Source organism: Cariama cristata, unplaced genomic scaffold (genome assembly GCF_000690535.1).
Source record: "Cariama cristata isolate BGI_N322 unplaced genomic scaffold, ASM69053v1 scaffold2994, whole genome shotgun sequence".
NCBI classification, from domain to species: Eukaryota; Metazoa; Chordata; class Aves; order Cariamiformes; family Cariamidae; genus Cariama; species Cariama cristata.
The window spans coordinates 1-24,153 of record NW_009612215.1 but is presented as its reverse complement, the minus strand read 5'-3'; the positions used below and the strand labels follow the sequence as shown (position 1 = coordinate 24,153).

At 41.0% G+C, this 24,153-nt stretch overlaps 1 protein-coding gene across 1 annotated transcript; it reads right to left on the bottom strand.

Moving 5' to 3' along the window:
• Positions 1-5,345: 5,345 nt before the first annotated feature.
• DOK5 (docking protein 5) lies at positions 5,346-18,045 on the bottom strand. Its single transcript, XM_009698518.1, has 6 exons — positions 17,934-18,045; positions 17,713-17,832; positions 16,800-16,989; positions 15,322-15,457; positions 8,290-8,410; positions 5,346-5,413 (listed from the first exon to the last, which is right to left on the bottom strand). The coding sequence occupies exons 1-6, from the start codon at positions 18,010-18,012 to the stop codon at positions 5,346-5,348; spliced, it is 714 nt and encodes a 237-aa protein (XP_009696820.1). The 5' UTR covers positions 18,013-18,045.
• Between the last annotated feature and the right edge of the window lie 6,108 nt (positions 18,046-24,153).

Genomic DNA, 24,153 nt, shown 5'->3' with positions numbered 1-24,153 from the left:
TTTTGACGTTATCAGCTGCAAGCCCCGGTTTAGCGGGCGATGAGAGGGAGGCAGGCAGCGGGCAGGGCAGGCAGCCGGAGCGCCGGTCCCTTTCCCACGGCAAGGCTGGCACCCGGCGGCCGCGGCGGAGATCGCGCCGGCCCTGAAAGGCACCGCCGGCACCCAAACAAGAGCCAAACACACTCCTAAGTTGGTTTGGGCTATTCCTTTCTGTATTTTCTCACGTTCCTATGGCTGGAAGACCAGAAATTAATTTCACCGGAGAGACTGTAACTTTTTTTTAAGATGGCTTAGAGTAAGATGAACACCTCACACCTTTTATTGCTAAGATTTCCAGAGTATTTAAGACATGGAAAGCCGGGAAAATACTCATAAACAAACTTAGACATCCTGAATGTCTCAGCACCCAATTCCCTTTTTTCAGCTTGTTGAGAAATAGAACAATGCATAGACTAAATACCGAAGAGAAAACCACTACAACAAAGTTTTTCCTGGCAAGCTTATTTGCTGGCATCTGTAAATCCACTGGGAAAGGGCAGTGCAATCAATAGAGCTGAGGCCCAAGTTCTAATTAGAGCCTTCTGTTTGAAAACAGCTTTTCTTTAAACACTATGTGACTAGTGGTAGTAATAGCATATTCCCTAAAAATAAGAAAATGGTTCATTAGTGTTCATGGAAACAGAAGATCAATCTGCCCTTGTGAAAGTTAATGAATACACAGAAATATCACATCATGACCCCTGATCTCAATGCCTGAGGCAGCAGTATTATTATGCGTTCACCAGAATTGCTCAGCAAGAGGACTCAGATACAACTCTTATTGCATTAATTTTATCTGTGTGATTATTTAAATTAATGACATTCTGGCTGCAAGTCACAAACTTCAAGAGATGCTCATATGCTTAAATATTAATGATGGTTTTCTGCTGTAAGGTGTAAGAAGGGGAAACAAAATTAAATACTAACAATTTTAAGAATAAATATTAACAACAGGACAAGCATGAAAATAAAGCTGTTTCACTCAGACAAATGCTGAAACAATCCAGTTACACCACTACCCTCCCTACCTCAAGGAAACAAAAATTGTTTTGTTAAATCTTGGTCAAGTAAAAAGTGTAAGAGCATTTAAAAAAAAAAAAAAAGTTTTGAAGCATCAGGAAAATACCTTGAGGTCTTGAACGACTTTTGGCAAGCCTTTGTTTGAATCCATCTCCTTCTATAAAATGGAAATGGAGAGGATGTCAGTCATCTCATTTCTCTCAACAGCACGATGATTTACAGTAGTTATGTTGCCCTTTATACCATTTTAGATAATGGCATTTGCATTCTGTTACCTATAATAAGAACATCTAAGAAAAAGAAATGTAATTTGAAGCCTTAATATTATGATTTTTTTTTTTCCACTAATGTATTTGATTCCAGGATTAGCCTTTTAAGATCATTACCTGCCGAGCTGTGCTGCAGTTTGGACCGTCTCCATCTACCCACTGTGCTATTACCAGTTTGTTTTCCTGCTCAAAAGATAGAGTAACTTTTCTTAGCATGGGTTTGAAAAGTGGGGTAAGCAGCTCTACGCTTTCTCTTAAAATCCCTTCTTCTTTTGCCCCTAAAACATATTCTTCCATCTCCACAATCATGACTTGCAGGTTGGCCACTGGTCTTTTGTGGGATGAAAGGAACCAGAGGGTACGGCATTTCTGTCCGGTCTTTGAGGAGCAGCCATCTGAGAAATCACACAGCGTTAGTTAGAGCCGTATGAACGGCAGAGGTTACACAGAGCCAAAGACCTGCTCACTTGGATGACTTTGCAGAACACTTTTGTGCCTTTGAAAAAGTTATCCAGGAAGATCTGTGGACATTCGAGAAAGAAGGAGGTTGAAGCACATAAAAGACTGCGCTGGAATTTGGTGGAGCAATTGAAACTAGTCTGTAAAATTGTTGTCCTGTATGTAAAAAGGATGATAAGCTCAAAAACACCCTTGTGAAGTCCTGTTAACGTGAAGGGCCTGTGTGTAGGGCAGAGTCTGGAGAAAAATAGTTCTCAAGCATTTGGCACACGTTGATCTTTGAGTTCCCTGGTAATCCTGGTCCGCACAGCTCTACAAATGGATTTGCAGCATGTTTTCTGAAGTATATCTCTTCAGACAGAGAGTAGCTCAGGTACCTGAAGGATTTCCACTCCAATTCTGCATCTGTTTTCACTGGCATATCAGGTACCACCGGCACCCAACCGGCACACACGATGGCATCATTGCATCAGTGTTGTACACACACAGTCTGCCGTACAGTCTAAACACCCCAGCTCAAAATACAGTGAAGACCTTTCCCTCAGCATAAAGCCAGTAACTATAGGAGTAGCAAATCCTCTCACTTCCTTCAGCTAATGACCTTGCTAACTAAGCAAATCAGCAATGATGCAAAGATTAAGTGACTTGATCTGTTGGTACCACAAATTAAAACAAAGTAGCTTCTTGATATTTTGTCATACACACACAGTAATTCAAAGCAAAGCTACTTTTAGGCCTTTTTTCCATCCTTCGCTGACAGTTTCACCAGAAAGAGTAATCTCAGAGCTAGATTTAATGACTCTTCATTTAAAAGCCAAGGTTAGAGTGGCTTTTTTTGTCTTCTTTGTAATTGGACTGTTCAACCACAGATAATCGTCTTATATCAATCATTGCATGAGTGAAAGGTGAATAAAAGCATTTACTGAACTGTCATATCCATGATAAAACAACAGATGCTGTCAGCTCTAAAGGGAATACATTAGCAGAAGTAAACCTGAAAGATAAAGACCTATTAGTCATAACATGCCTTTCAATCATTTATTTATGTTAGCAGTTCAGCTTTGAAATAAAGTGAGCATAATCCTTATTTACAATAAATTAAGCTTATCTTTGCACTATGGTGTATCTTAAACAATGATGGCATATTGATTTTTTTCTTTCAGAAACACATTTACCTTCACCACACTCATCAGTTTGCTTCCCTGAAAGCCTCCCTCACCTCCAGGTCCGTTACTATAACCTTTTGGACGTAGAAAAACAACATCTTATATTTTCCCAGTGTTTTATTCCACTACTGATAATATGTTCTTTAAACTGACATACAGATCCTAAGCCCAAACCAGTTAAAAAAAGATCTTACTGGAATGGCTGGTTACTTCAGGACCCTGTAAGAAACAGAAAGGCTGAATTGAGCTGGAAGCACCTGCTCCTTCCTTTTTCCTGGAGAGAAAGTTTGTTGAATGAAGAAGGTAAAGACATTATACAGCACACGGTGAACTCAAGAGCAGAACTATCCCAATGCCTCAGCACTGTAACAGGGCACAGCTAGTTGTAGTAGCTGAGCACGTTGGCTTGGCATTGGCCACCATAAGGGACTCAGACCTTGCCGGCCTTAAGTGGAGTAGAAGAATTACTTCAGCCGTCTTGAAAGCTAAATGCTTTTACATTCCCTTATGACATTTAGTTGTTTTGCAGCAACATGGCCTTGTTGTCTTGTAATCTGCTATAACCCTTACCTCCCTTTCTAAAGGGCTGCTGTCTTGCTTCTCTTCCCATTATGTATTTGTGTAGTCAATTAGCCTTGCTTAGAAGCACTTGTCCCTATTGAATTTCTTCAATTTGTCCAAATCATTTTGTATTCTAATCTTGTATGGCTGCGTCCTTCCTTCCCATTTTATAGATCCGCAGTTTTAGTCAGCACACTCCCTACTGCTCCATCCAGGTTATTAACCAAGACTGGAAGCAGACACAGAACCACACGCTACTCTGCGTATCCTCCTCCAGCACTGAACAGCGACAGCATCTCTGAGTACAGCTCCCTGTAACTACGAGTATAGTTTTGAAATCTACTTTTAGTCATCATGTGGGTCATGATCAACATCATGTCCTCCCAGTCTGCTTTGAAACTTCATGTTCAGAATTCAAAGCCAAGATATTTGCTATTTTTACTCAAATCGTAAGACCATTACCTCTGTCATATGAGAAAATCAGCCGGTCATAACTCATTCTCTACAAACACAAACAAATGAAGCTCATTCTCTACAAACCTACCTGGCCACTGCATTCTTTTACTTCCAGGATATCTGCTGAAAAATTAGCTGCTAACATTATACGTACTTATATAAATGCAACTATCATTAGATTTGTATCCCAAAATTTTTTCCATTAAAAAGAGGCAGAAACCATATTCCCTCACTGCTGCAACCAAAATAAGACCTAGTCCTTAAACGTGTTTGGAATGAGATGGTTAGAGACAATCAGTCTGACTTGTAACCTGACAAGGCATTCTTACTCAGAGCTTGTTAACAAAATTATTTAACTACACCTCGCCAAGCACAGTGCTTCATCTGCATTCAGAGTAATCACAGCTTTCTATCTACAGCTGTTATACATTTCTGACCATTTGGCATAGCACACAGTAGTCAACAATGCTATTTTTGAAAAGTCTGTTTAATTAAGACGCTGGTGCCAATGTATGAAAGTAGTGCCTAAGATGGATACTGTCACAACAGAAGAATTGGCTTTCTGCCACCAAATGGTTTGTGGGATTGTGAGATTCCTGTTGAATCCACCACGCTGTTTCACTAGGACATCCAACAAGTGGTTGTGTGGATTCAGATGTGGAGGGGGGATCCACAGCAAACCACTGGCCCCCTCCATCTGCCCTTTGAGTGCCCCAGTGGCTCCACAACAGCCCTGTTCATGATGCTGATAGCAATAACAAAAGCACTGTACCACAAATCAAGTGGGGACCTTTTTCTTTTTTATTTGAAACATTTACAGAGACGGAAATAAATACAGGAAATAGAAGATAGAGAGGGTGCTTTTAAAAGAAATCAATCAAGTCTTCATCAGGCTTCAAACAGGAAAAATTGTATCCAATAGCTGCTTAAAACTGGCCACCATTTCAAAGGTCAAGGATTAGGCTGAACAATAATGTAAATAAGATAAGCATTACAACAAACGAGGGTGACAGAGCTGACATCAGTGAACACACAGCTGTAATAGACAAAATGGAACCACACTACAACAGGGAAGTCTCATATATTTACAACATACCTGTCATACAAAAACATTTGGAAATATTTAGGGAGTGATTTCCTCTCTGTCCAGCTGTAAGATACAAAAGAAACACTGAAGGGTTTGTTGGTTTTGTTCCCCTCCCCAATATCTACAGAACAGTTTTAACTTTTGGCAAAGTTTAAAAAACACTTTGTATTGCAGGAATTTTTCATCCAACCTGAACTTTTCTGTGTTTCCATCCTTGCTTATCATCACTGTCATCCACTGGGGCACTTTGTCAGAAGATAAAGAGTTTGTAAAGTTGTTTGCAGTCCTTTATCGATGATCTGACCTGTAGGTTGGAAAAGTGTCTGTGCGATGAAGCTTCACTGGGCTAGAAACATCTTCGCCAAGTCAGATGCAAAAAAACCAGAAAAATACTCAGTAAGACATAAGTATCTTATTCAGCATTTTATAAAGGACCATGTGAACTACAGACTACAGCCTTTTAATTAAATCTACCTCTGTTTAATCTGCTGCTTCATCTCAGAACCATCTCGGATTTTCTTTCTCAGTTCCTTCAGAACAGAAAGTTATACAAAGCAAAATAATTTTTAAGTTCTGACTTTGCATTTTAAATAAAAAATGCACCCTATCTCACAATATTAGCATCAATTCTTCTCTGAACATTAGAAAAGGGGACAAGAGTCAATTCAGAAATCATAAATTCCAGCTTTGGTGGAAGAAAGTTTTTGCAGACAAGGTTTCAGGTGCCTCTGCCATTCAGTAAGTGAAATGCTGCTTCATGCATATGGAATTGTACAACCTGGTATACCAATTATTCCATATTTCTTTCTCCAGTAATAATTGAAGCATTTCAAGATTTTTGGCAACCTAATCTAATTAGAGGTGCTCAGGGTAACACTGAAGTCATAGCCCTGACTGATGAATGAGACAAGGACTTCAGTGTCTTTCCTAATTACATTGCTGGCTGCACAGCTTACTTATTTTACAGACTTTTACTACATTCTCACGACGACAATCTCCTAGAATCCTTTTTTTTTTTTCTCCCCAGTTTAACAAGCAAGCTATTTTTCTAAATATAAAACAAGCAGTTTGTACCGTACAGTCTATTTATCTTGTGTCAACTCAATGCTGAATTACTGTTTTAATAAAGGACTCTACAGTAAGGCACAGTAAGACCAAGCCACTGATTGTGTCAGAGTGCTGCAAGCAGTCTTGTTCCCGTGTGCCACAGGCTGCCACCAGCAGGTCATCTTCCCATGCCCTAATTTATTGAACAAATTTGAACAGGCATGTCAGTACTGCTTTTATTCTTCAGCCCTTCTCCGAAACATTTGCCGGGTTTAGCTGGGGCTTTCCGTGTGCTGCCTGCCCCCTCTAGTGCTGGAACAAGCAAAAAGGAAAAATACCGGCTTTTGTGGTTCCCTGGAAAATCTGCTGAGAACCAGAATGGCATACAGCTACCGCTTGTAATTTTTAATCACAGCTTGTGATACTCCGTGTTCTGCAGGTGCTAACCTCTACAATCTCCTGCTCTATTTTAAAAAGTAAAACAACTATCTATTATTCATTATTCCTGGAGAAGCTCCTACTATCTGAGAGGAGGGAAAAAAAGAAACCAAAAAAAAAGAGTCTCTAAAAGTTTTCGAAACTGGGATGTTTTAAAATGTCTGTATAATGATTTCTAAATGCTTGATGTTGGTAAATGATTCCTCCATGTTAGTACTCAGAAAGCCCTACCAGCTCCTGAGGTTTTCTGCTAAACACAGGTTTACCTGTGGGTTTTTTACAGCAGGATGAAGCACCAAGAGCAGGGCTGCCCCTTGGAGCAGCACACACCAGCCCTGACCTTCAGGGATGACAGAGAAACAGCCCGTATCCTGATGACGAGCTTCACTTTCTAATGCCCCCACAGTGAAGGGAAACTGCTTCATCCAGGGAAACTTTACCATCCAGATGTTTAATCAAGCTCAGCCTTTGTTCCATATGTTGTGAAAATAAATTTATGGCAGGTATTGGCTCCTTCCGTTCAACACTCCAGGCTGTCCCCCTTCCATTAAGTGTTTAGTCTGTTTTTTGCTGGCTTTTCTGAGTAATGCCCTGATCCCAACATCAGAACTCATCAATACCAACTTCTGTACAAACACTAACTCAGCCAATCCACGTCACTTAGAGTGGATTGAAGAGAGGTTTGAAATACAAAGTGGGTGTTGGTTGTTTGGGGTTTTTTTTAATTCTAAAAACACACATGAGCACAAGATGCTGACTTTGGACCGGCTCCTCAGAGGTACCAAGCACCTGCAGCCCCTACTCCAGAGGTGCCTCTGGGGTAACTGGCACAAAGCAGTGAGTGCTTGTTAGGTGCTGCCATTTTCACCATCCCAGGAGACTGAAGTTCAGTTTTGAAACACTCTCTGAAATACAGGGGCAGAGATGGCTCACATCAGCACTGCTGGGAAGCCCCTGTTAGCCATCCTTCCCACAGGTCCCCCCTCCCCTCCCTATCCCCACCCCTGTGCTCAGTAACCAGGAGATGTCCCTTGGTCACCATGGAGGGACACTGGGTGCAGAGACCTCCCCGGGGAATGATTCCTCCCTCTCTGCAACTTGGGGAGGTTTTCAGGCAAGAGAGGACTGAGCTGTGCTGTCCCTTGGGCTGATGGCAAGGAGGGGATTTGGAGAAGACACCTGCCTGTCTTCAGGCCACAGTGTAATGCACGGCGGCACCACTGCAGCTGTTCAAGCCGCAGTTTTCTAGAACTACTTCTTGTGGTCATTTCCTTTTACTTTCCCTAATTCAGCTGTTTTTGAGGATGCAGTTGTTTTGGTTGAATGTTAGCAAGTACACAAAATGAATAATGAAGACTGTGTCATTCTTAGTGTGAGGCATCCATCCAAAGGAGAGGGGAGTCAAATGGTTATAAGTCTGGCAAAAAATCAGGTGCCATTAAAAGAGTTTGGTAGCAGGAAGGATGGGGCAAACTTAGTAACTGGCCATCCTGTAAAAACAGCCAGAAAACTTGTCAAATGAAGGAACTCTCTCCAATGGGAGATAAGAAAAGCACCTCCTGATGACAAACCCTCTGCCAAGTTGTCCATCTTAAGGTGGGATGTGCTCTTCAGTCCTTCAACCAGACAGCGGTGGCAACTGGTTTAGACTGAACATCAACCTTCAGTGAGGTGGACAGATACCGAAATGATTCAACAATGTCATGATCCAGCTTGTGCATTGAGTCTTTCCACCCCAGCCCCTTACCTTGCAGACCGTAGAGCTGGCCAGTGCTGTGCTGTCGCGTGATGTGCTGCCAGTAGGCACTGCGGGGCAAGGGCACCATGGTGCTGAGGGACACGGCTCGCTCGCTCATTTTCATCTGAAGCTGCAAAGCAGTACACTGATGTGAAGGAGACAGTCCGAGAGTAGCACGACCACTGGCTGCAACAACCTCTAATGAAACAGCTGCCACAGCCGCTCCCTCCCTCCATCTGCCCACCCTACGCGAGCAGCAATGACTAACTCGGGGATTAGTCTCCACGGGCACACATCACTCGGGTTAGGAGGCCACACTGCTGTTGCACACCAAACCTCACCTTGGTGCTGCCCTGGTCCTGGGCTAGCACTGCTTCCCCTGAGGGGAGTTCTAACTCAAGCAGCTGAAACAGAAACCAGGGATCAGCAGAAGGTAGAAGAGTGCCGGTATGTTCCCTCTTTAGCCATCAGAGGGGTCTTCCCAGCTACACAAGCGACTTACCAAAGCAAAACACAGCCTCACCATACAAAGAACCTGACTGGACATGTTTCACATGAGTGACGACAAGCTGTTCTTGTTAGTTTTGAAGCATTTCTATTAATCTTCCCACTCCTACAGTTGAGGAACATGTCGGCTGGATGGCACAAGAGTTCAACAAGAGACAACCACATCCTTCAGCCAGATTCCTTGAATGAACAGTATGTCCAGGTATGCTGAGAGGAGAGCACATGGGCTGTACTGCACCACTGGAAGCCCTATCTCACGCTTCCCCCTCCACACAGGGTCTTCAGCTACATTTTCTTACATAATCACAGTCCCTTGTTATTTATACTATACTTAACACAAAAATACATAACAACTGACTCCTTTAAGGCATTTTTTTCCCATGAATTCAGTAAGATGTGCAAGCTGATAAAAATATTTGGATTTTATCATAAGCTTCACAGTACAGTTAAAATTATCCTCCCAAAGCTCAGGAAAACATCAGCTCAAACACACCAAGACTGCACTTGACTTTTCTAATTTATAAAGATAGCTTTTTATAAAAGAGTAAGTTTTACATTTTCATTTCACAAAATCTGGGGTGAAAGAACTTTTTACAAGATCAGTACATTTTGAAGCAAATAGAAACAGGCAAAGCAAGAACAGAAAAGAGGTGAGGGCTGGCTGTATCCGAAGAGACTCATTTCCAAGATATTTAGAAATGCCATCTACCGTCAGCCTCCTCTCTGTACAGTGGACACTGTGCGTGTGATGTGAAGGTAAAACAAAACCAAACCAAACCCAGATCAACTCCTGCTCTTAAAACACCCACTTCCACGTCAGCTGGATGTGAATCACTGCACCACACAAGGTTCCACCTACATTGTACAGTGTATTTATTACCGCTCCCTCGCTAAAACCCCGACACCCTTTGCAGTGTCACCACAGACATCTCAGCACCATGGAAACAAACAACGATGGATCTTTTACTGGGAATAAAAATCAGCAGAGCATTGTGAGTATGACATTTCCCAGCTGTAGATACCATTTTTGGTGGTTCCATTTATTGGTGAGTTGGACAGCAAACTAAGGCAGTTTGAGCAACAGTTCAGCTGTCAGGAGTGCAAAAAACCAAGAGGCTATCTTGGGAGAACAAAGAGACATAGCTAGAGAAAGATTAGATAAAGACACAGAAAAGGGCCAGAAGGGGTGCCTCTCCTGAACACAATCAGTAGGGGAAAAAATTTCAAAATCCCACAGCTGGAGAAAAGAATTAGTATGTTCTGTCTTGAATATACAGCATTTCATCAAAACACCTTGGACTGCAAGCAAAGGCAGCTTTAATGGTGATTGATTTCATTCTCACAATTAACCTACAGTATCTCTGTGGCAACAGAGAGAGTAGGAATAACTTGATAATGACCTGGTTTTATGCCACAGAAGCACCCGGCACCGTAAGCAGGTCGAAAACAGTTGGAATTGATATGCTGGAACACGTGTGAGCAAAGGCTGCGAGCAGAGAGCCAGGCGGGACGTGCAACTCCACATATCATTAATACAACAAGTAATTTCTTAACTGGAGGGCACCTAATCCATAGCCTTTCACCCTCTTCTGCCCAGGGGAGAAGGAGAATGCTGAAATCTGAAAGGAGATCAGAATCCCCAGAGCAGTTCAAATGCAGTTCCCTGCACACGTGGCAGAGACCAAGTTACGTTAAGTCACGCTTAAAGCAAAGTAGCAGCAAAGATGTAAGAAGTGGCGACGGACAACACAAAGCCACCCCGCAGCTCCAGTGGCCATGAGAGATCTGCAGAGGAAGGGGATGGAGAAGCAGCACTGGCAGCCCTCGGCAACCAGTGTCAAGAGTAGCTGAGGAGCCGCTGTGCCACCACCTCTTGTCACTTCTTCTCACCTGGATGAGAGATGTACAGAGCTATACTAAGGTAGTTTGCTGGGCTAACACACAGCTCTGGGTAAAACACAGGGTGCGGTTGGTTCCCAGAAGTCCTGGGGGCTCAGGGAGGAAAGATTAAGTATTTTCTTTCTTAGATCCCACCTTAACAATCAGCAAAACTTGCGTTAGAAACAAAACTACTGCCTGCTAAAAAAAAAAAAAGCACAAACCAAAATAAAACAAAAGCCACCCACCAAAACCACACAAACAAACCAACCCCACCTGAACACCAACACCCTCCCAAGCTAGGTGTGAGAACCACACAAACAAACCAACCCCACCTGAAAACCCATAACATCCATACACCAACACCCTCCCAAGCTAGGTGTGAACATGGGTCCAAAAGGAAAGAAAAGAGAGATGATTTAAGATTTGTTAGGTTTGGTTGGATTCCTCAGGCTGGACAATCCAATTTTCAAGGATTTTGCAGAACAACTTGCACTAGGTAAACCTTCATCTTGAGAACCCCAATTGGAGAAGATTGCACTCACTGTGTTTTTGAGGGAATATTCTTCCCAGTGAAGCAAATCCATGTAATCAATCAAAACCAATTAGAATGATAATTGCCTAAGAAACATTTGCTAAATTCATTACAGCAAAACTACAGAATGGCAAACTAATAAAAACAACTTCAGAAATTAGAGGGTGCTAATATATTGCTGCTGTTTTGACTGCTATCCATCTTACACTAATACTCAATATTCTCCTCTTATTTCAAAAGTTAATGAGCACCGTTTCCACTCTTAATTACAAATTTCTGTGAAAATGGTCAGAGATAATAGCAGGCTCCAGCCTGGGCAGAGGCACATCAGATGGATCAAGTGCAAAGTGCACACTTGAGCTGCTGAGCGGGGAAGAAGAGTCAGGGAAGGCTACCAGTAAACTGGCTAATAGCATCTTTCTATGAAGCACTGAGCTTTAGGTGCCAAAACTGGGAAGTTCACTGTTATTACTTCCCAGTGAGATGTCAAGTCGTAATGTCTTTTTTAAAGTAACCTGAACTGAGAGCAGGCATAAATGATAGCAGTCAAGTCACAGCACTGCTCCTGTCAGTTTTCATGGCAATGAAATACTCGTGAAAATATAATTTGAATAGATATTTTCTTTCCATTGCCTGGCAATGCAAAAGTGAAAGGAAAGAAACAGTTGGATAAGACGAGTTACCAAATGACCAGAATGGTTTCATGCATCACTAAGCAAAGCCAGCTCTTTCTTCCCTTTAAAAGAGAAAAGGGAGAGATCTTTGAATTCACTGAAAAGGAAAATAAATGAAACCCACTTGTGAAAGTGTCACAGACTCTGGTCAGCATATGCTCAGACCTCAGCAGAAAGCAACAGCACATTAACAGAAAGTGTCAGGGTGAGGTTCCCTGCTGAGGAACCACTATCGCATCAATTTTCCATGTGCATTTCAAGAGCCAGAGCCAGTTATAGTCACAAACTGAACCAACATACTGTAACATAAAGAGAGCGACTGCTAGGGAGGTGACAGACACATTATAGCCCACATTCTCAACGCTATTTGGCAGCTTTATTTTGCTTTATCAGCATGGGATAGTCAACTGCTTTTTTTTTTGTGGGGGTTTTTTTGGTTGGTTCCTTGTTTGCACAGCTTCCAGGAGCCCTCAGGTAGCTTAATATCATTTTCACCTCGTTCTTGGATAATTCACATCGCTGCTGTAGCAGGAGCAAACTGAAGACACTCACAGTGTAGACTTCATTTCTCACCACCGTATCTCCTACTTTCTTCTTTTATTTACCCTTTCTGTAAATAATAGCTCAAGCTTCACTAATACGAAAATTCACTCAGGGTAAATAATTCTTGGAGATAGAAACAATATAGACAGCTGAGCATGAAGGACAAGCATTTAAAATTAACTCCTTTCTGAGGTGTTCAAAAGCAGAAGAAAAATACAGGGGAAATCAATCAATTTGAACAAAGATGTACTTTACAAATATTTTGTAATCAGCAAAATAAGCCACCTGAGTTCTACACTGATATAACAATCCTCTGCCTAAACTTCTAAATCTGACTATCCTTGAACCCCACAGAAGCCACCAAGTCTTACTGAGTATTTCAGAACCAGACAATGTTTCTGTGACAGACTTGGGAAACTCGTATTCAGGGGCATATGGACTCATCTGAAACAATTATATTCTGTTACTAAATTACAAGACTTTCCGTTCACCAGGAATATGTTCTTATCCCCCACTTAGCACTCTAGGGTCTATAAAATTAGATTTAGGGGTTGTGGCTGGACACAGTGCTCATTAAAAAGCTTTTAGAGGTTGTGCAGCTGCTCTCTATTGAAATCTATATCAACGGTGTATCTGTTGAGCTTTTGCACTTGTAAAATGGAAATTTTACAGTAAGCATCAGATATCATCTATTAAAAATGCTATTACATAAATATAAAACCAACAAATATTAAATTGCCTGTAAGTCTATTCCCTATCGTTACAGAACTTACCCCTGTTTTTTGAAAATGAAGTTGTGCTCTCAACAGCTTACTTAATCGTTTCTGATCCTGGTGGGCTACAAATGTTAGCTAGTTACGCTGACTTAGCCTAGGTTAATTTTAATCTGCTTAATTTAGTTACTGTTGAGTACTTGTATCATCTACCCATCTGTCTCAACTTAGATAATTCTGGGTATTTTTGAACAAGAACTCCCTTCATTAACTAGAACTAAAAGGTTCTTGGTTTTAAACAAAAGTCAAAACCAGCAAAGATGGTGTTAGATGATACTTTACTGGGAAAGAGAAAAATAGCACTGAAACTGGCTGTAGAGTTCACCTGCTAGTTCTAATGTATTTGAAAGAAAGCAAGCAAAGCGTCAAGCTCTTCCTAGTGAACCTGGAAGGGCTGGGAAAAGCACGTGGCCTGAATAGACACAGGGCAGAGGCTGCCACAAGAAAGGCTCCAAGTCCTCAGAACTTCAACCTCACAGACGCAGCACTCCCCCACGGGCTTTACAGAATCGACCACATTGTAATGACACCAGCCAGAAGTTAACAGAGTAGCAGCAACTAAACACTGGTATATCACACTATATGTGGGGGCGGGGGAGAGAGAGAGAGAGAGAGAGAGAGAGAAACACTAACTAGTCTCTTTCCTATTGAAAATAAAGACATTGCATGACCCACATAGAAACAGACTTGCATTTTCCTCACTTTTCCATTTCAGTTATCCCACTAGCTCTACAAATGACAGAATTATCCATTTGCCTGCATGCTCAGCTAAAGCAATCAGTTATCCAGTTCACTAGATTGGTCAGGACACTTGGAAAGAGCTTCCTATTGCTCCTCCTCTCCTCATTTTCTCCTCCTCATTGGACTGCTATTAAGAGAAATAACTTTCCTACTATGTATTTGGCTTCCATTCTGTCTCAAATTCAAGAAAGTGGAAGAACAAAAGAAATGCAAGTACTTAAGATAATTTGTTCCCTTCTCCATTCCCTCAACACCCACTCTCATATTTTCTTAAGTTTCCACAAGTAGTAATGGCATTTCCTGTTTCAACCCAGCTGGGTCATCCAGTTAATACTGGGGTAATTCATCACTACAACTTACCCCTGAAACCAAGATGTTAGTAGAATTATTGAGAGGATTAGACATGGATGTGGATAACTGCAGCGCTGATGTTTACAATAAGAGAAAGATATGTCTTCTTGTGGATTACATAAACCAATTACCACTGCCTAGAACAGAGATGTTGTTTATGGCCAAATTCTTCCACAGTTATCCATTCTGGACATTTTATACATTCCAGAAAGCCTGTTATCTTCAGCATACTCATTTTGCTGCCTGGGTCACCCTGGGAGTTCTGGAGTGTAGAGACCATTGTGAATGGGTTAAACAGAACATTCCTTTTCACTCTACAGGCTTCATGACCAAAAAAAAAAAAAAAAAGAGAAAAAAATTAAAGTGATCCTGAAGCACATTAGGTGTAAGTGCCATAAAATTGCTTTTCCTTAGACATAATGCTTTTGGAGATCCCACACTACCTTTTCTCAGTCTGTATATTAGTTTTGCATCCTACACTTCTATATTTCCTACCAGTCATGTGTGTCATAAAACAAGTTTTAAATACAAAAAGCACTTGTGGAAAACAGACATCCACTGAGAGATCAGATAAACATCTAGTCCACCCCCATAGTTTAATCTGAACCATATGACTCTTTCCAAATCATCCTTGGAGTGTAGACATCAATTAGAAAATGGAAAACTGAGCATGAGCCACAACATTTTGCAAATAGATTGATGAGAAATGCTTCCAAACAAAGTCATGGTGCTGATTAATCAAAGGAACCTAACGAGAATGTGCACTGACAGAAGCTTATCATCTCTGTATTAATTCACACTTTTTGATAGCTTTGCAAACACAAAAATCAAGGACTATAAGTTTCCCTGTTGTTTTGATTCTTGAAAAGCAATCCCAGTTATATATATATTACCCTAAACATTATAAACAAGCAGAGTTTAATAAGAACAATAATCAGATTGCTTACTATCTGTGAATTAAAACTGAAAAATCACATTGAAGAAACATGTTGTTCTTCAGTGTCCAGTACGAAATAACTAGCGTAATGAGCAGCCATACCATTGAATTTTTCACACTTTGCAACAAGCGCTCATGTTGTTCTGCTATAGCCAAAGCAGCCGAGTGAACTTTCTGATAGATTGCTTCCCCATCTCTGGTCTGAAAGATGAATAGTCCTTCTCCTGTGTCACACATCCTGCCAAAGCAAAAAGTTTACAGGTCACCATGAACAAGCAAAACTTTATCACGCTGCTCTAGAAGTGCTATTGCACAAGCAGTAAGAAAACAAAGGTTGTTGAAATATGGAACAAAGCTATCTAGAAGTCTTTGCATATGAGTCTTAGCAGCCCTGGTCCAATCTTACTATTTTAGCCCATATTTGTCTTGCGTTCGCCAAACATAGATCAGTTGTACTTAGTTGAGTCCATCATAAGTGCTTAAGCTCTAGAGAGTTTATGCACAAGACCCAGATTTTTTATATTTAGATCCTATCTAGAATCTGTGCCAGGTAGGATTAATTTGTCTTCCCCTTTCAGACTTTTAACACTGCCTGTAATGAGATTTGCAGAGTTTTGTCATCCACTTGAAACAATAAATACATATCCTCAGCATCTCAATTGCATTGTCTTATCATGGCTAATGCATGATCAGCTAAATAAAAATGTATCCTTGTCCACCCATAAGAGGACTAAATTCTGCAGTAATATGGAGGATGGACATTTAAACACCTCTTTCCTATCTATCAGTTAATTGTATGATCTGTTTCTCTTTTACTATTCTAATTCTTTAATGTGCTTATCTAAAATAATGCATCCATATCCCTTAGAGAGCATTTGACAGTTTAGTTCAATAAACAAGTGCTCCACCTTCAGCCAGACAAAGACTTCAGCTCATTAAGACTGAGCTGCAGGAAGCAATACAGAACAAGATCTCAAAAACAAGGAATTACATTCACATTTCTTATAAATCCATTTGTTAAAAAGTTGCAAAACAGGAATATCATCAATGGAAAACAGGAGTCCCTTCCTCTTTACTCTAGTTTGCTTTAGGGAAACAACTTAGCACTCACTGCTGTCAGCTTCAAACTCCTCTTTTCCTACTATAGAGCCCATAACTCCATGCCCAAAGGCCCACATTATACAAATTCTGGAATGACATCCACCCTTTCTTCCCAGATCTGTCCATTTAATTATCTGGCTCATATATAGCTTGCTTTAAGAACAACCCTATACAGTAGTATACAATGCTATCAGCCCCCACCCTGCAATCCCGTGGGATACCTCAGCTCTCCCACTCCTGACCCGAGGCACTTTTATTTGGCAACTGCTTCCATTCAAGCTGCAACCTGGGATTAAGAGGTTTTTTTATTTGTTTTTATATTTTCAAGTTTTTAATTTTCTTTTTCAGCAGAGGGTACAGACTAGCCTCTGTCTGAAGATAAGCTCTCATGTCCTTCAACAACCTTTGGAAGTGGTTCAGAGCACCCCTCAGCACCACGGACAAAAGCAACGCAATATAGCAAACACACACACACCTACCTCCCTGCTTCAAATGTGAACCAAGACGGGTCCCGCCCGTAGCGTCGGAGGGCACTTAATGGCCAAGAGACGAGTTTTACTCTGGGATTCTGGATGTCCCAAAGACAGATATTCTCAAATGTTATCTGCAAGGTACATTCCCCATGCACATCTAAATTAGGGGATGGCATCAAATACACATTGAATCTCTCTGGGAGAAAAACAAAAGGTTAGTCTAAAATCCCTGCCCATTAAATGTGCAAGTCATTAAAGGAATTTCCTATTTTCCATCTCTAATACAAGATCTTATTTCCACTTAGAACACTTAATTCAAAAACAAGGACTCAATCCCTTCCAGTAACTCAATAAACTCCATGTTTGGGGCAGTCAGAATGCTGCAATCAAAAGGTATCAAACATTTGTGCGTGCATTCAGACACCGAAGAGAACTGCACCATCATAATCCTGATATTTGTGAACAATTGATAAAATTGTGTGCATGAATAAATACATTGTAATTGCATCTGTGCATGTAATTATTTAATTTGCATAGGAAAGTGAAGTAGGTTTTGCATGCAATTACTATTATTTATTATTTGCTTTACAATGCTGCCAAAGAGCCCCAGTCACAGACTGAAACCTTTGTATAGACATTATACAAGAAAACACAAAACAAAAGATAGTCCCCATCTCCAAGAGCAACTAACTTGTCTGAGAAAGAAAGGTGCTACTCCAAAATAATTCCAGTTACCTTACTTATTATCTCTGGTAGCAATTTAAAAAAAAACCCAAACAAACAAAACCAACCCCCACAAAACAGGAAGGAGGGCTTGGAAAAACAATTTTGCTCCACTTTTTGATATTCATATGCACAGTCCAAAAGACTTTAAAATAATGCAACTAAAGATTTAAAAGGTCAACATTTATGTACCTACCGCTCTGCTCCCTCTCTACTCCAGATGCCAACAAGTCAGGCTCACCAAGGCTAATGTCATTAATTCGCGTTCCAAGACACTCCATCTGCAGCACCTTGCACCACTCATCTGCCTCAAGTTCTGTATAAATGCCCAGAAAAATCTGTGTGTAGGTATAATACATTTATAATTTCACAATTAATGCTCTTATGTTTTCTAATGTGTGTTGCCATTTTACTCACCTGACTCGCAAGCAAAGGTTTTTGATGTGTCATCATTAAAATAAATCCCAACAGCATGCTTCTTTGTGCTTTTTGGCATTCGTAATATATTCTTCACATTATTGAGCTCTGTGACCTGAAAATGCACAATTTGGACTTTTAATTAGGAGCTTGAAAAGAGATACATCCATTATTGACTGGAGAAGGAGAGGAAATAATTATATCATGTTGCAATGGACAGGGAAAAGGAGAGAGAGCATGAACACATCTATGATTGCTCTTAAAGAAACGCAGTCTTGACATGAATCAGCTTAGACAATCAACTTGAAGACCCTGGATGATGAAGCAGCCACATCCTCCAGTTCTCTCTTGTCTGTACATGAGCTTCAGTGCAACACCATCTGAACAGGATTTTAGCCAAGAAGCAGGTAGAATCAAAGCTTGCTCCAGTTTGAGAAATATTTATGTGAAGGACATGAAAAAGACCAACCTGATATAGCAGAAGCAGAGAGGTGAAGAAAAAAAATCTAAAATCTAAAGGATTCACCTATTTGGACGAGCAAGTCCAGTTCCAGTACAGCTTGCATCATGGAGGACACAACTGTAAGAATGGTGAAAAGCTGCTCTCTAAATTATTTTTTGATTGAAAGTGGAGGATTTGTTAGAATAGTCCACTTTAAAAAAAAAAAAAAAAAAAAAATCACAGTTTTAGTTATTAGACAGCTTTTTAGCTTTAAAAATTCACAGACTTGTAAACACAGATTTCTGCTGCTTGGATGCCAAAAGCTGATTGGAAAAATAGCTTTCACACCAAAAAAATAAACATGTGTCTGTTACCTCCTATACAGCTTTAGTAAACACATACTACAGTTGCTTCACATTTCTAACATCCACTTTTTACCCTCACAACCATAAGTAACTCTTCTAAATTTGACTGAGGAGGAAATCTTCATTATCTAAATTCCTTTTAATATAAAAGGCTAACACCCAGACAGGGAATCAGGACATTATATTTAAATATTCATTATCAGAAAACATTTCACTGATTCTTTTACATTGTAGGGGCTGAAGAGAGAGAGAAGAGGGGGAACTTAACAGAAATGTTCTCAAAGCTGTGCAACCTAACAACTTCACTACTTTGGTCTCATTAGTTCTGTGTAAAAGTCTCATATCAAAGTGTGTCAACTCTAAACAAAGAAATGCAGTAATTGTCTTATAGATTAAGACTCAGGAATTATAAAGAGATATCAGTGTTGTAGGGTCCAGCAACAGAAACCGCTCCTCTAGAGCATCTGAGGTTCACCAGTACACCCATTGCATCTCTCTCACCCTAAGTCCCTTTCTTCTTGGAGTCAATTCCTTGCCCATTCCCTTCCAGCAGGAGAGGACAGACAGCCCAAATCACATCTTCAAGCAAGACTCCTGAAAAGGTAATCTCACTGTGAATGGAAGGAACAAAGAGCAGTTGGTGAGCAATGTCTCCCTAGAATAAAAAAAAATAATAGATCCAATGTCCAGAAACTCATTCTATGGGCAGCAGCAGAGGGAAACAATATAAGGAACATCCCATGGGGAACACACCAAAGCTTCTGCATAGCTGCCAAATTTAGAACTCAGGTTTCTATAGCCTCCAGGTTCAAGATTTTGAGAAGTGTCAAAACTGAGACTTCCTAATTGTGGTTAATTTTACATGAGCATTTTTTATTCTTCCAGGAAATTCTGTGATGGAAGCACATTCCCCAGTGCTAACAAAACATTGACAAACTCATTGTTAAATATGACAAACCTGTCATAACCTATTCCCATCATGCTCAGCACATGACAGGTCAAGCAAAAATTGCCAGCTGCCAAATTCAACACTCTTTTTTTCCTCTTGCATTTGAATCCTTTCTTGGCATATGAGAAAAATATGAGACAGTTTTTCATTCAGGACAGCAACTACCTTGACATTTATACCGAGCACATTTACATTTTCTGCAAGTGAACGTGCTAATGAAGTTTTGTACCTACGAGTACAAAAGTTAGCAGAAGCAGAATGTAGCCATACATTTTGGCAATGAATCATTTAGCTATCTAGGATTTGTCCTAATGGAAAGCTCTTTTCTTAAAATCAGGCATGTCACACTCCTACTGCTGGATATCCCAGTAATTGTCTCTAGCATGATGAATCCTGAGGATGCTATGACAGGACTCAGAGAGATCATGAAAGGCTTATACTAGTCAGGGAATAGTAAACTGCCTCTCCATGCTGGTTTAGGAGCCAAAAGCACTTTCAGCAGTCAGGAGGCTCAGAAGTACCAACCGGTCAACTGCTGCCCACGTGCCTAGTCAGCCCCTGGCAATGAGCAGAATGTGCTGCCTCAGCCCCAGGCAGGGAGACACCCGACATCCCAGCAAGGGAGGCAAAGGACACTTGACCATGTGGGAAGCTGCTAGCTGCTGCATAGGGCTGGGAAAGAAAAAGCAATCAACCAACCCAAACAGTATCACTAATGACCCTGCGTTCAGATGGCACCATCCACCTCCAGGCCAGATAGCAGCTGCTGTTCTACTATTGTGAACGTGAGGACTGGATTAAAACATTCTTTGTCTACCTACACTAAAGAAGACATATTTCTGATCACTGTTTCTTTTACTATGACTCCAACCTTGTACATCTTACCTTCACCACTCCCAGCATCCCTAAGACCACACTTTACTCCCCAAGTTATCATGTTTTATTCTCATTAGGGCTGCAAGCTGTAACTACTGCCCAATCTCCCTACATGAGCTCCTGCAGCCTCTGGCACAGAGTATCTGTCACCCATTTCCTCTCATTTCTGTACTACTAGAGACATCCTGTATTTTCCAGTCTCAATCTCCAACTGACCCTTACCCACTCAAGGGCTTCCAGCCTTGCACACTGTTGCTTACGTGTCATATCCACATTGCAGTTCTGGGACTGCATCATCTCTGAACCCAGCCACGGGGACTGAGATTTGCTCCTGCCAGTATCTCCAATACCTGCAGTCTCCCTCCAGCCTAGGGCTTCAGATCAGAAGCAGTTGGTGATTCCAAGAAGATCTGCCTGGCACACAGAGTAGGACAGAAGCCACGGACATGCCTTGCAACCAAGAATTTTCTTTCTTTAGGTCCCCCAGTCAAGAAAAGTTTCATCAAAAGTTACACAGCAGCTCCTCCTCCGTTCTATGGCCCAGCACAGAAATCTTACTTCTCCCCCAGAGTGAGGACAGCCACTTTTGCTACAGTCATTTCAGTGGATCATTAGGGAGTTGTGCAAAACTCAAGGTATCCAGAAGTATGGTTGGCTGGGTGACTTGACCTCATGACAGCATAACTCGCAACTCCCGCATTCCCCTTTAGAAACAACCAAATATGAAAAAAGCATGAATATAATGACATCATTGTTTTGGAGCTGAGAATAGCAATAGTTTTTTCCTTCTTGTCATAAATTCCTCTCAAAAGTCAGTTGGTTAGTGCATTAAAGTACTTCTTTGTAATCGCAAATGCAGAGTAATATATTCCAATAGAGATTTTACAAGATTCAGCTCAAGCTTGAAATCCCAAAGTTCATCCTTCTGAACAGAAAAAATTGTTTTCATTTGAATATGTCTTCTCTTACATTTGCTTTTTATTATTGTATTCCCTCTACGTATACTGTGTTATGAAGAAGACAATGCAGATTACCTAAGGCATTATTTATCTCTTATCTATTGCCTTCATGGTGTTCACAGTAGTCTATTTTGCTTTTCTGAGGTATCAACCAGCATTTAATTCATCTTTCTAAGCTAAAACTCTCCCTAAGTCAACATAAGAGCAGAGGATGAAGACAGAGAGCACATCAGTGTGCCACTGACCCAGGTGTTAGTCCAAGGGCAACTCAGACTGATGGGCTCTTCCCTGGGTCTGCAGGGTGGGTGCACAGGGAAGGGAAGAAGCAACACGAGGTACAGAGATGGAATGAACATGAACAACTTCATTATATGAGGATTTTTCTGTTAATGTGTTTATAAAGCTCTGTCCTAAGTCCCTTGCTCATCACTTCACCCCACCTGCGAGAGCTATATGCTGGGAGAAGAGAGGAGGGACAGGACAGGGACCCAATGTAAGTCCACACCCCGCAGCAGTGAGCAGGGAGTCAGGTGCTGCCAGGAATCACAGTATGCCCTGTGTGAATGCAGACTGACTGCACCGCAAAGCACAGCAGCCACATACCAAAAACACACTCCAAGAAGCCTCGCTTACAGCCTGGTCAAATAAAACTGCAGGTGATTTCATCCCTTGGGAGACATCTTAAAGAAATACTGAAATCGATAGTATTGTGTCATTAATTTCACTGATCATCAAATCCTTTGTAACTTATGTTTTAACTCTGAACTGGGAAAAAAAAAAGGGTATTTGTATTTGTAGAAATGCTAGCTACAACATTTGGCAGCTCCTGGGTTATTTTGTGCTGCACTGACTGCTTGAGAGCTCTTCTTTAATGGCATTTCACAGGGCACAGCCTGAAAGTCTTCACCTGCATCTGAAGGTTTCCTGATGGCATTTGCTTTTGTTGAGCTGGACAAGGTGACACCAAAACACCTCTCTCTGAAGTGTGACAGACAGGTAGTCCCCAATTCTGACCTCTGACCCAAGTCCAAATGTCTACAGTAATATGCACATACTCTAGTCTCTTCCCAGATAGTTTCAGACTAAATTTTTCTTCAGCACCAGACCTAGCAGACACAGGGAGATTAACAGATGGACAAAATTTGGCACTCTGGGACTCTTTCTGAAGTCAGCAGCACAAGGGATAGCATGCAGAAGAGTCACTTGAATTCAGTCTTTCAGCTCACGTGTACCTTCTATCCTGCACACAACCTTGTGGCACCTGATTTTTATATCTGGCAAAAATACACTCGATAAGCAGCTGCCCTCTCTTCCCTTTTGGGGCTGAACTGCTGAAGTTGCCTTCACCTTTCAGATGCTCAGAGGTACTCTAGTATGGTAATAGTCCCTTCTGGAAAGATCCAGCTTTAGCCAATTTTTTCCTGCTGCCAAGGTTCAACAGCACACCTGCGCTCCTGAGAGAGAAGTTGTCTAAAGATCACTTGATATTTGACCTGCTGTGTCACCCAGCAAGGTGCTTCAAAATGCCATCATTATCCCAGGTGCCTAAATAGCCTTCCTGTTGCTCTCCCTTGTGCAACAGATGGTTCAAATTGTCTGGCACATATGCACAGAATTCACACTGAAGAAGTGCCAGGCTGCTAACATCCCTCTACCACGCTTTTGGAAAGGAGTCAGGAGCAGACACCAAACACCTGCAAATATTTGAGGCTGAAGTTTTCTTTTTTTGCATTTTTTAAATAACTCTCCTCCTGCCAGGCTCTTGCAAAACGGTGTTCTCATGGTTAGTTTAATTCAAGTATGTTTTGTTTATCTGAGATTAATAAGTAATATACATTCATAAACTTAATTCTAAAAAGGTGGGTGAACCACAAATATCAGACCTAAGAGAGTATTAACAGAGCAATCACAAGAATGATATTTTGTTAGGCGTTAGAGACTGCCCATTGCATACTTCTCCCCTCCTATTTCGTTTCAAGCCTCCTTTATGTTAAGATAACAATCCATATAATTGAAATACATTTCATTAGATTAAAAACTAAAATACTTGCAGAGCTGTGCGGTAAAACAGGTTTGAAACAGGAACAGCGATTAATCATTCCTTTCCCCACCAACAGCACAAGCAGACAAAACTTCACCCTGACCAGATACACTCAGGCAAAAATTCTTCCATTTCACCCTGACCAGATACACTCAGGCAAAAATTCTTCCATCTCTCCCATTCCTTTCAACACGCCAAACGCTCAGTTTACTAAAAATGGTCTTTAGCATTCAAACTATTGTTTAAATTAGTACATAATTCTCAAATATGGGCAGCCTTTGAGAACACAACACAAGGCAGTATATTTATTATGTACACAACTGCCACTTTCAATGGTTTTTAAGTATCTTGTTTTTTAATCTTAATTAAGGACTTCACAGTTCTGTCTTGGCTTTCTGAAAATTGCCCCCATGATTAGCACAGGTAGAACACTTCCCAGGATATGTCAGGGGAACATTTAATGGAAACTGCTGCTGTTGCTGCAATTCCAGCCCAGTCCTGCTGATAAGATTTGCCTGTACATATCTAATTACTAAGTATACATAACATACTATAATTTTATATAGTTACTAAAATATTAAGAATATA

Bases quoted from the DNA above. Each gene is read 5' to 3' on its own strand.
- DOK5 (XM_009698518.1), bottom strand. From the start codon at position 18,012: ATGCCAAAAAGCACAAAGAAGCATGCTGTTGGGATTTATTTTAATGAT. The intron at 15,458-16,799 runs GTAGGTGTGTGT...TTGCTTTGGCAG, and splicing joins TTCACATTTGAAGCAGGGAG to GATGTGTGACACAGGAGAAG. The intron at 5,414-8,289 runs GTAAGGGGCTGG...GACTTGGCGAAG, and splicing joins CCAGCTCTACGGTCTGCAAG to ATGTTTCTAGCCCAGTGAAG.